Source organism: Mus pahari, chromosome 14, assembly GCF_900095145.1.
Source record: "Mus pahari chromosome 14, PAHARI_EIJ_v1.1, whole genome shotgun sequence".
NCBI classification, from domain to species: domain Eukaryota; kingdom Metazoa; phylum Chordata; class Mammalia; order Rodentia; family Muridae; genus Mus; species Mus pahari.
This window is the reverse complement of record NC_034603.1, coordinates 70,501,439-70,512,112: the sequence shown is the minus strand read 5'-3', so window position 1 is coordinate 70,512,112 and position 10,674 is coordinate 70,501,439. Positions and strand designations below refer to the sequence as shown.

General features: G+C 48.3%; 1 protein-coding gene across 1 annotated transcript in view; it reads right to left on the bottom strand.

Annotated features, from left to right (window-relative positions):
- The window catches only part of Nmt1 (N-myristoyltransferase 1), a 35,206-nt gene that overhangs the window by 1,506 nt on the left and 23,026 nt on the right, over positions 1-10,674 (bottom strand). The window contains exons 5-10 of the mRNA XM_021212738.2: positions 8,468-8,559; positions 7,221-7,337; positions 6,192-6,362; positions 5,413-5,521; positions 3,346-3,516; positions 7-153 (exon numbers count right to left, since the gene is read on the bottom strand). Of these exons, the coding sequence (XP_021068397.1) occupies positions 7-153; positions 3,346-3,516; positions 5,413-5,521; positions 6,192-6,362; positions 7,221-7,337; positions 8,468-8,559 (807 nt within the window). The remainder of the gene's footprint in view (positions 1-6; positions 154-3,345; positions 3,517-5,412; positions 5,522-6,191; positions 6,363-7,220; positions 7,338-8,467; positions 8,560-10,674) is intronic.

Genomic DNA, 10,674 nt, shown 5'->3' with positions numbered 1-10,674 from the left:
GAGGGCGTCGCTCATAAGGTCTAGAAGAGGGGTCTGGGTGTGGACGTTGTAGAAGGAGTACGCAGCTTTCAGACTCTTGTGGGTTGGGTGGTTCATGATGGTGGAGGGAAGTGTATAAAAGCTCAGGAAATCAGTCACCTCACCGTTGGCATTCTAAGGGAAGAGAATAAACAGGCGGTGTCACACGGGCAAAGGAACAGGCAGCCCAGAGACCGTGGAACGCTCACCCCATCTCCAGGCAGCAGACTGGCTGGACACTGGAACAGGGGATGATGAGCCAGAGCCAGCACACCAGCTAAGGCTCCTGAGGACGGCCTCTTGGGGATTGATTCTAGTGCGTGTGTCTTTAATTCGTGAATCCAGGGCTCTAGGGTAGGTGCACAGCCACACGCACCTACTAGGAGCAGAACTGTGTAACAATTCACTGCTACAGATGGTGCTCAGTGTATTACAGGCTTGTACCAACTATTAGAGATTAATTAGAAATTCTCAAATAGAACACACGCACACCATTAGGAGTTGGGGAAAACTGGCTTCTTAGCAGGCTACAGATTTTGCCCGAGCCAAATGGAGATTTCTTCCCATGGTTCAGAACTATTATAAAGAGTTTGGGGTCAGAGGCACTAGGAGCCCCTGCTATGTAAAGACAGGCTGCTTGAAAGCCAGGCAGAGACAAACGGCAGAAGCTACATACATCTCACAACCAGATAAATAAAGAAGTGAGATGAATAAAATTTGATTTAATTATTTTTAAGGATAGAAAGGAGTTTAATAATAATTGTTTAACTGCTTTTAAGTATATATAGAATAAAGAAATCCAGGCCTTTGACCTCAAATGTAGGAATCAAAGGGACAGAGAAAGAATAGAAAGACTGAAAAAATTCTTTAAAGAAAGAATTGAAAAAGTCTTGCCAGGGCAAATACTCGAGATCTTTGAAGGTGGTCTCCATGGAGTTTCTGGGATTGCACTGCCTGGTATGACAGACAGACGTAGAGCCTGGAAACAGGCTTATAGAGTAAGGAGAAGGCAGGGTTAAATCTACACAGACAAGTGAACAGTTGAGACTTCTGATCTTAAATTATGGAGCAGTGGATAAATGGAAAATATTATCAGACAGGTAAGAGAAGCTTATGTTAATTCAAGTTATACAAAGAGAAATGGGACATATGTATCCACTGAGATATTAATCTGCACAGAAGGGAGAATTTAAGTATACAGATGAATAAATAACTTAGGCCTTGACCTCTTGTAGGTTGGAGCAGGAGATGGTGAGGGAGCACTATGTCAACAGATAGTAGTATTTGTTCAGATTGTTTTAATTGCTTTGAATTGTTTTAATTATCAAAATGCATGTGGTTATGAATTTGGTGGTTATATTAAAATTTCTCTGGGAGAGAGGGCAGCTATTAAATGAATTCAATGGTTTCTGGTTGCTATTTTTGGAGAGAGGTTGTATATTTATGTTGACAGGAAGGGAGAAAGGGCTTTGGACCCTTCCAGAGTGATATGGATCAGATGTGACAGGGGAAGGCCCCCTGAAGATGTTGGCTACAGGAAAGAAAAATTCGAGAAAAGCAAACTAGACAGGTAACTTGATCTGCTGACCCTTCAACATGGGAACAGCCCTATAACTGACTTCGACATAAAAACATCTCTAGCCGAGCCGGGCGTGGTGGTGCACACTAATCCCAGCACTCGGGAGGCAGAGGCAGGCAGATTTTTGAGTTCGAGGCCAGCCTGGTCTACAGAGGAAGTTCCAGGACAGCCAGGGCTACACAGAGAGACCCTGTCTTGAAAAATGGGGGAAAAAAAAAGAAGTCTCTAGCCAAAACTTCAGCTAAAATTAGAGAATAAATCTTGTTGGTTGTAAAATCCTTAAGGTTCACCGTGCCGTCCTTCACATGGCATGAGTGTGACGCTTTATTACAATTGGTTATTGATCAAATTAACTCGAATTCACCTGCTCACATAAGGAACAAGATTCATCCTTAACTGAGCTGTGCATCTTGCACAATCCATACAAATATCTTAATAGTACTAAAATTTTAGTTGTGTCATATGTTGTAGAACTTGCAGCTCTGACAAGAATCATCGATGGGGATGCTGATATGACTGCTGTTCCAGCCACTGCCTCCTGATTCTGACTCCTGATGGACTCGTTCATCCAGCCTTTCAGCCGGATCCAGTCAGAACTTCAGTCAGGCCCTGAGCCTTCTAAGCATCCAGAGACTGGATAACAGATGCTAAAGCTAAAATTTCTTTTTTTTTGGTTTTTCGCGACAGGGTTTCTCTGTGTAGCCCTGGCTGTCCTGGAACTCACTTTGTAGACCAGGCTAGCCTCGAACTCAGAAATCCACCTGCCTCTGCCTCCCAAGTGCTGGGATTAAAGGCATGTGCCATCACAGCCCAGCTATAAAATTTCTTAAGTCTAAAAAATTTTGCTAATTTTCCACCTCTCCCCATCCCTTAAAAATGTTTTGTTGCCCCTATTCAGCAGAAAGAAGCTATAGAGAGTCATCATCCTGATCCCTTGGGTGTGGCTGTCTGGTTATGGCTATTTTATACATTAGAGATAGGCTGTCATTTTAAGGGATAATTTGGAAATGGCCATAATCTTCAGGAAAAAGATGGGATGGATTATTAAATTTATTCTTAAGCAAAGCATTATACAGCCACAATCTATATGGTGGTAGAAATCTTTATAATTGATACAAATTGAAGTTAATAAGTTTACACTGGTACAGAATTTATTATTGATGCAGATTTAAGGTATTTACTGGTATAAATTTCTATGATACAAAAATTTTTTTTTTTTTTGGTTTTTCGAGACAGGGTTTCTCTGTATAGCTCTGGCTGTCCTGGTACTCACTCTGTAGACCAGGCTGGCCTCGAACTCAGAAATCCGCCTGCCTCTGCCTCCCGAGTGCTGGGATTAAAGGCCTGCGCCACCAGGCCCGGCTTATGATACAAAATTTTAAGTTAATGTTGTTACTCTTAGATAGGCATTGTGCCTATGCAACACACTTAAGAATACAAGGCTTAGACTCTACTGCTAACTGCTATTACAAACTGTTTAGGATGATTAAGTAAGGCAAGTTAAGGACCAGATAGTACGCCCATGGTTCTCTCAGCTCTCTGCATCCTCCTGTAGCTCTCACCTCTGACTTTGGTGTCTGGACCACACTAGGTCGAGCTGAGACAAGAAGAGAGGAGGAGGCTTGACTGACTAAGGGGTGTGGCCTCTCTCTTCTGTACTGAGATGACCACGATCTGTTGAGGGCCAGAGACTTCGGGAAGCCTCGCAGGGTAAAAGCAGCTCTCTGGGAAGCTAGACGGCAACTCACCTCTACCACAAAAGTGTCAATGATGTTCTCCTGAGGATAGAACCAGTGTTCCACCTCCTCCTGGTTCATGACTGGGGTGAGGTGAAACTGCCTCAGGTACCTGCTGAGCAGTTGGTGCACTACTGGAATGTCCTTCTTCTCCATTGGTCGTAGGCCCGCTGTCTTGGGAGTCTGGAAGGACAGAGATGGACTAAGAGCCTATTATCCTGGTCCCACCCACACAGGCCCTCGAGAGAAACCCGAGTCACCCTCAGCATCAGCATCGCCCTCTGGGCATCCAGACTCTGCCGGAACCTCTGGGGTCTGCTGGCCCCACTTCTTGGTAGGGTCGAGGCTGTGGTATCCATGTGGTTCTAGTCTGTCTTAAGATAACAGAGGCCTCCCTGCCCTCCCTTGGGCTACTCTCCACAGTCCATATAACCTGCTACCCGAGAGCCAGTTGGCCATTGGAGCTACCAAAAGTATTCAGTGGAAGGAAACCACATGATCCTATGGAACAAATATTAGAGCTAACAGACTATTCCCCAGAGGCTCAGTACACATAAGAGCTGGTCCAAGTTGTAAACAGCAGAGTCATGTCATATGGCTGTCTTTAGTGTAGAGTTGAAGAGATGGCTCAGTGGGTGAAAGTGCTTACTATTAAGTATAAGGACCTGAGTTCAAATCCCTACAATCCATGAAAAACCAGATGTAACAAACAGTGTGAGCACCTGTAATCCTAGTACTCCTACAAGGAGAAGAGAGGCAGAGACAGTACAATGTGCAGAATAACTTAGGCCAGTAAGCTTGGTGTACACAGAAGAAAAACAGTGGAGACGCTGCAACAAAACAAGGCTGAAGACAGAATGACCCTGGAGGTGTTCATAGATACACACACACACACACACACACACACACACACACACACACACACCTAGCCTTCTGACTCCCTAGATCTCTCTAGGGACTGCTTACTAATTGCAGTCCCCACGCTGACCTAACCCTGAAACCACCTACACTGGGTTCTCATACAAACCTGCCTGGAATGCAGGGGAGGGGTGATGGGTGACACCCGGGGAAAGACAGCCCCACAGCCCCTATTTCTTCCCCACTCCCATCCCTCCCTCTCTCCCTAAGACAGGGTTTCATGTAGGTTAGGCTGGCCTCAAACTTGTTATCTAGCCAAGACTGCCCTGGACCTCCTGATCCTCCTAGTCCTGAGTGCTGGGATCTCTCTCTCTCTCTCTCTCTCTCTCTCTCTCTCTCTCTCTCACACACACACACACACACACACACACACACACACACACACACACACACACACACACACACACACACACACACACACACACAGAGCAGCTTTCCACACCTACTTTGGCAACATGGAACTAGGCTGCAGCCCTCTCCAGGACAATGCGCACACTAACCACCCTACCCCAGTCCTGCACCCATACCAGGCTGAGCACATTCGGATCAACAGGCACCTGGTGTGAGTGACACCACCTGGTGGATGTGCTGAGACCACTGAAAGGAACTAAAGAGCTCACGGCCCAGCGTCCTGAGGGCAGGCATGGCTGGAGAACAGGACACTGGGGGAAAGTAGGTAGACTGAGACCTAGAATTGAAGATCTGGTTACTTCAGGCTGTCCAGTCCCTCAGTGCCAATTCTGGGTGTAGGGGAAGGGTTAGAAATCTGGCTTCTCTCACGAGCTCTGCCAGCCCTCCCTGCCTGTCTTGGCAGAGGGAGTGGACACTTGACAACTGACTAGTCTCTGGACTACCTGGGACAGACAGAGATGACGGTTTTCTATCTACGTTTCCCTTAGGCTAAAATTACAGGGACGCTGTCTTCTTTGAGCCCGCCAGCAGACACCAGGGCTACTAAGCCAGGCATAGATGAGGCAGGAGAGCCGAAAATGGAAAACAAAAGCAAACCTTTGTGGCCAGTAAGGCACAAGAGCCTGGAGGCTAGGGGTTGGTGAGCGGAAACCTCCCCCACACCCCCCCCACCCCTGCCCCGCCACCCCAGGGCACCACTGGCCTCTGGCAGTCACCCCCCCCCGCCCACCACCCCGGGGCACCACTGGCCTCTGGCAGTCGGTAGAGCTTCATGGTGCGCTGCATGGTCATATTTCTGCTCAGGTGGGAGAACTTCACTTCAATCAGCTTCCGAGGGTTTAGGGATCGATGCCAGTACCTGTAGGTACATAAATGTCCTGGCCTCAGAGGGCTCTGGCCAGTCCCATTGATTAAGAGGACAAGGGCAGGGGACCTCTAGGTGACAGCAGGTGACATGAGGAAGCCCCTTTCTGGAAGAGCAGCCTCAGCTTCCTCCAGGGGGTCAGAGAATCTTCCTTCTGCTTTTCCATTTCAGAAGCCATTCCTTTGTTAGATCAGGTGTCTGGGGAGCACAACCCTCTCTCCTGCCATCGGGTCAGTGGGAGACTGACAAGATGCCCAGGAGACTGGCAGGCGCTCCCTCTTCCCGCCTGCTCTGTACTCTCCTGCAGTTATTATTTATGTAGCTCTCTAGGCAGAGAGAATTCAATTGTCTCAAACTTTCTAAGATGGAGGTCATCCTTAGATTACACAGGGATGAGACAAGCTCCCCTTGATCCATAAAATATTCATAATGGAGCCGAGTCAAATCCTTACCTCCCCCCAACTGGTGGCAATTCCAACCTGACACTGTCTAATCTTTCTCCCCACTCCCTGAACCATATCCCCCCCACATTCCCAAATCTTCTCCATCTGCCTCTTTCCAGTCCCCCAGCCCCCAAAAAACTGGCCCAGAGAAGGGCAATGCTGTGTCTCGGCGACATCACTCCTCACCTGTATTCCCAAGACCTGCAGGAAGGAACTCTTACCTGCAGGTGCCGACAGGCTTTGGCAACACCACTCCTGCAGTGTAAACTGCTTGGAAAATGCCCTCCAGGTGGACCCGCCGGGTGATCTCTCGGATCAAAACTGGAGCCACCCTCTTGGAGCGCAGCTTCTTGTGGACACACAGGAAGTTGATCTCCACCATCTTCTTCTCTCTGAAGAGAGGCAAATTGCTGACTGTCACAACTTCCCCATTCAACGTGACAGGAATCTTGCCAAGCATGGAGAGCCTCGCACCAAGGGGAGCGCTCTGCTGTAGTCTCCACTGAGCAGTCACTACTGGGGACCCCACCCACTACCACTTTCTCCTTGGCAAGCTGGCCTCACATGATCTACTGCAAAACAGAAGGGGGACGCCTTCAAATGCCTTTCTCGGAGGGCACCCCTAGCACCGCCCGTGGAATCCTGAGAGTGGGCTGGGAGGCAAGCAACGGAGAAACCCCAGAGTAAATCAAGGCTCATCTAGATTAGAGACAAGGCTGATCTTGAACCTGCTAAGTAACTCGGGACAGCCTTGACCCACACTTATATTACAGGTGTGTCCCAGTGCCGACAAATACTCCAAGGTTTTGGCTCTCGCATGAATTTACAGCCTGTACAACCAGAAGATGGCTGCAGATGACTGTGAAGCCACCTGAGTCTGGGTCACACTGGCTCCTGCCCATTTCTGACGTTACTCAGTGTGTCATCGTGTGACTGGGGCAGGAATACAGACGTGGATGGCCTCACTATAGGTTACAGACAAGGCTACCAGTTATAACTTAGACAAGGTCTCACTATGTAGCCTTGGCTGGCCTTGAACACAGAGATCCGCCTGCCTCTGCCACCTGTGCTGGGATTAAAGGCATGCGCCACCATGTATGTCAAAACACACACATGGTTCCCATGACGAGTGTCACTCCCAGCACACAGATGCCACCACTCTACCAGCCCCTCCAGCCTCCTCGCACAGTGACAACGTAGCCTTCCTCTTCTAAAACCAGCAGGACGGTGGCCACAGGGCTGGTGCTTACGTGTCATAGATGTGGATGTTTGCTGGGATGGCACTGATGAACCCAACCAGCTTCCGACTTGAGACCACTCGGACCCCACAGTGCCACTGTGGGAGCCAACCTGGTGGCCGGAGAGCCCTGGAACAGAGACATGGACAGGAGCTGTGGCACTGCTCAGAGCAGGCTGGTTCTGACCTGTACTAACCTAACCCCTGGGGTTAGCAACTGTATTCTCTTTAGGACCAAGACTTCTTGACACCAACACATCAAGACACAACCGTTTCTCACAGCACCTTCTTGATGTGCTGGGACTGTGCCCAGTCTCACACATACACTCTAGGCAAGTTGCTTGGTACCACACTACAGCACCACACAGGATTCTGTATGTCCCCTAGGCTGGCCTGAACCTTGTGACCATTATGGTTCAGCCTTATAAGTATAGCCATAGGCTAGGTTCTGTGTTTCTGATTTTTCAAACAGGTTCTTACTGTGTAGCCTCAGCTGGCCTCGAACGCACAGAGATTTGCCTGTCTCTGCCTTCCAAGTGCCGGTTTTAAAGGTGTGTGCCACCACGCCCAGCCTTTATGTTCATCTCAAAACTTGGACTGGAGGACTTCCACGCAAAGAGCCAGTCGTCCTTTGGTTAGGAACTACACTGTGGAGGCACTGGGCTCTGTCCCCTGGCTCTCAGCATCGCTCCTTTCTGCTTTCCCTATCTACCAGGTGATCCCGCGCCACTTCAGCCTCATGCCTCTATCTGCTGAGATGTTACGTGTAGCCCAGGATAGCAGATGGTTTACCCAGGCTAGGCTTTTTTCTATAACTGAGCACGCTCATTAACTGGATAGTGAAGGAATTTTCTTTCAAATCTTAAGGGCTCTTCTGCTCTTCTCCCCTTGAGAAAGTCACCACAGAGTATATGGTCTTTGCTGGGAACCAACTCTGCATGTCTCCCTCTAGCAATTCATTTTAAGGAAGGTTTCATTTTAAGGACCACTTAAAGCAAGTCTCCAGATGTACAAACTGAGGGGCACAGCAATTTCACACGCAGAGACTGGCTCTTGGGAGGGTGGAGCTGAGTTTCCTTCCGGATCTGCTGCCTGCTTTGCCTTCTAACTAGGAGAGGTTTTGGAGACTGGAGACCAGGCTATTATCAGACATTAAACCTCTGGCTCTTTCAATTTCCTAGCCTCCAGAATCATGAGAAATAAATTTCTACTGTTTCCAAGTTAAATAAAGTTATAAAAAAGACACCCCTTACGACTTACCACAAGAGAAACTCTGGGGAATAGTCGAATCGGAACATGTTGTCATCGTCTTCCACGTAGTTCTCATTCAGGAGGGTGTACAGCTCTTTCAGCTGTGGAGAGAGAAGGACCTCACTGAGGTGCTCTGCCAAATGGGGCAACTTCAACTCCACGCAGCTCCAGGCTTTACAGAAGGACAAACTACCAAATCCACCTCAGGTCTCACAATCTCTTTCATCCCAGGCATGGAATGGTTGGCTTCTTTTAGAACAAGTACCCTTGGTTGCAATAAGAAATGGAACCACTAGAGGGCAGAGTCGCACACTTCAGTACACAGCTGCATCTACAGAAGTGGCTAACCAACTACTTAGATTACCCTGGTCCCCAGAGGAAACCTCCCATTTTCTGTGAACATGCTTTGGAGAAGTGAGTTTGGGGGCTGATTAAGGAATCACTTACTCCCAGGACACCACTGCCATATTAAAAAAAAACCCAAAAACTTGATTGGCTTTTTTCATTTAGCCCAACAGACGTTTTCTGCCTTCATAGCCATCCCCATCAGTTGCCCCAAGTAGGAAAAAGCAGTCTAATGAGTTCAGTCCCTGGAGCTCACATGAGGCAGAAGAGAACTGACGTGATAGCGCTGTCCTCTGTCTCTAAAAAGCTAAAGAAGGGGACTGACAAGATGGCTCAGCGGGTAAGAGCACTGACTGCTCCTCCAAAGGTCCTGAGTTCAAATCCCAGCAACCACATGGTGGCTCAGCACTCATAATGAGATCTGATGTCCTCTTCTGGAACATCTGAGGACAGCTACAGTGTACTTATGTGTAATAATAATCTTTTAAAAGAAGAAACAAACCAGCTCTGTCCCTAAGACAGGTACAGCAGGGCTGCTGTGACAGTTCTGAGTTGAGAGGATCACTGCTCTGTCCCTAAGACAGGTACAGCAGGGCTGCTGTGACAGTTCTGAGTTGAGAGGGTCACTGCAATCTAGTTGAAGGGAGAAGGCACTTAATAAATGGGGGTGGGGGGCACATCATTCCTTACAGAGAAAAAATTCTAAATTCCCAAATCCCTGATGGTAAAACAGGTGGATAAGCAGTGAGGACAGTGCTCAGCAAAGTGAGGCAGGAGGTTTGACTCAAGTGCAAGGCCAGCCAGGGTTCCAGAATAAGACTCTGTCTCTAAGGGGAAAAAAGAAAAGTGGCTGGGGGAGTACGTGGGGGGAGTACGTGGCTCAGTTGGTAGAGTCCTTGTTGAACAGTCTGGTACACACAGAGCTGTGGGTTCAATCCCTAGCCCTACACAACCAGGTGCTGGTGACACGTACCTGTAGTACCAGCACACTGACCTAAGAAAACAAACCCTAAACAAGTGCTGGGCATGGTGGCTGTGACTGTGAATCTAGCACTTAGAAGCTCTCCATGAACTCAAGGCCACTTTGGTCTATATAGCAAGTTGCAGGCCTGCTAGGGCCACACAGTGAGACCCTTTCTCAGAACCAAACCAAACCAGAACTAAGTACATGGATGTATACACACACACACACACGCACACACACATGAGCGCGCACACACACACACACACACACACACACACACACACGAGCACACACACACACACACACACACACATTTGGGCACACACGGTTCCCACTAAACACACATTAAGAATGTGAATAAGGGGCTGGAAAGATGGCTCAGTGGTTAAGAGCACTGACTGCTCTTCCGAAGGTCCTGAGTTCAAATCCCAGCAACCACATGGTGGCTCACAACCATCTGCAATGTGATCTGATGCCCTCTTCTGGTGTGTCTGAAGACAACTACAGTGTACTCATATACATAAAATAAATAAATCTTAAAAAAAAAAAAAAAAAGAGTAGACTGTTTCTGCCTTGACTTCCCACTACTTCTGGCATGTGAGCTGAAATAAACCTTTTCCACCCCCAGTAACAAAAGTCCTGAATAGGACACTCACATACCCACATGCAAGCTCACCTTAAATCACTAGTAAACATAACAACAACAATAAAGAGGCAGCTACTGGGGTTGAAGCTCAAGACCTGAACTGTTATTAAAAATGCAAAAGGTGCCGGGCGGTGGTGGCACACGCCTTTAATCCCAGCACTTGGGAGGCGGAGGCGGAGGCGGAGGCGGAGGCAGAGGCAGGCAGATCTCTGAGTTCGAGGCCAGCCTGGTCTACAGAGTGAGTTCCAGGACAGCCAGGGC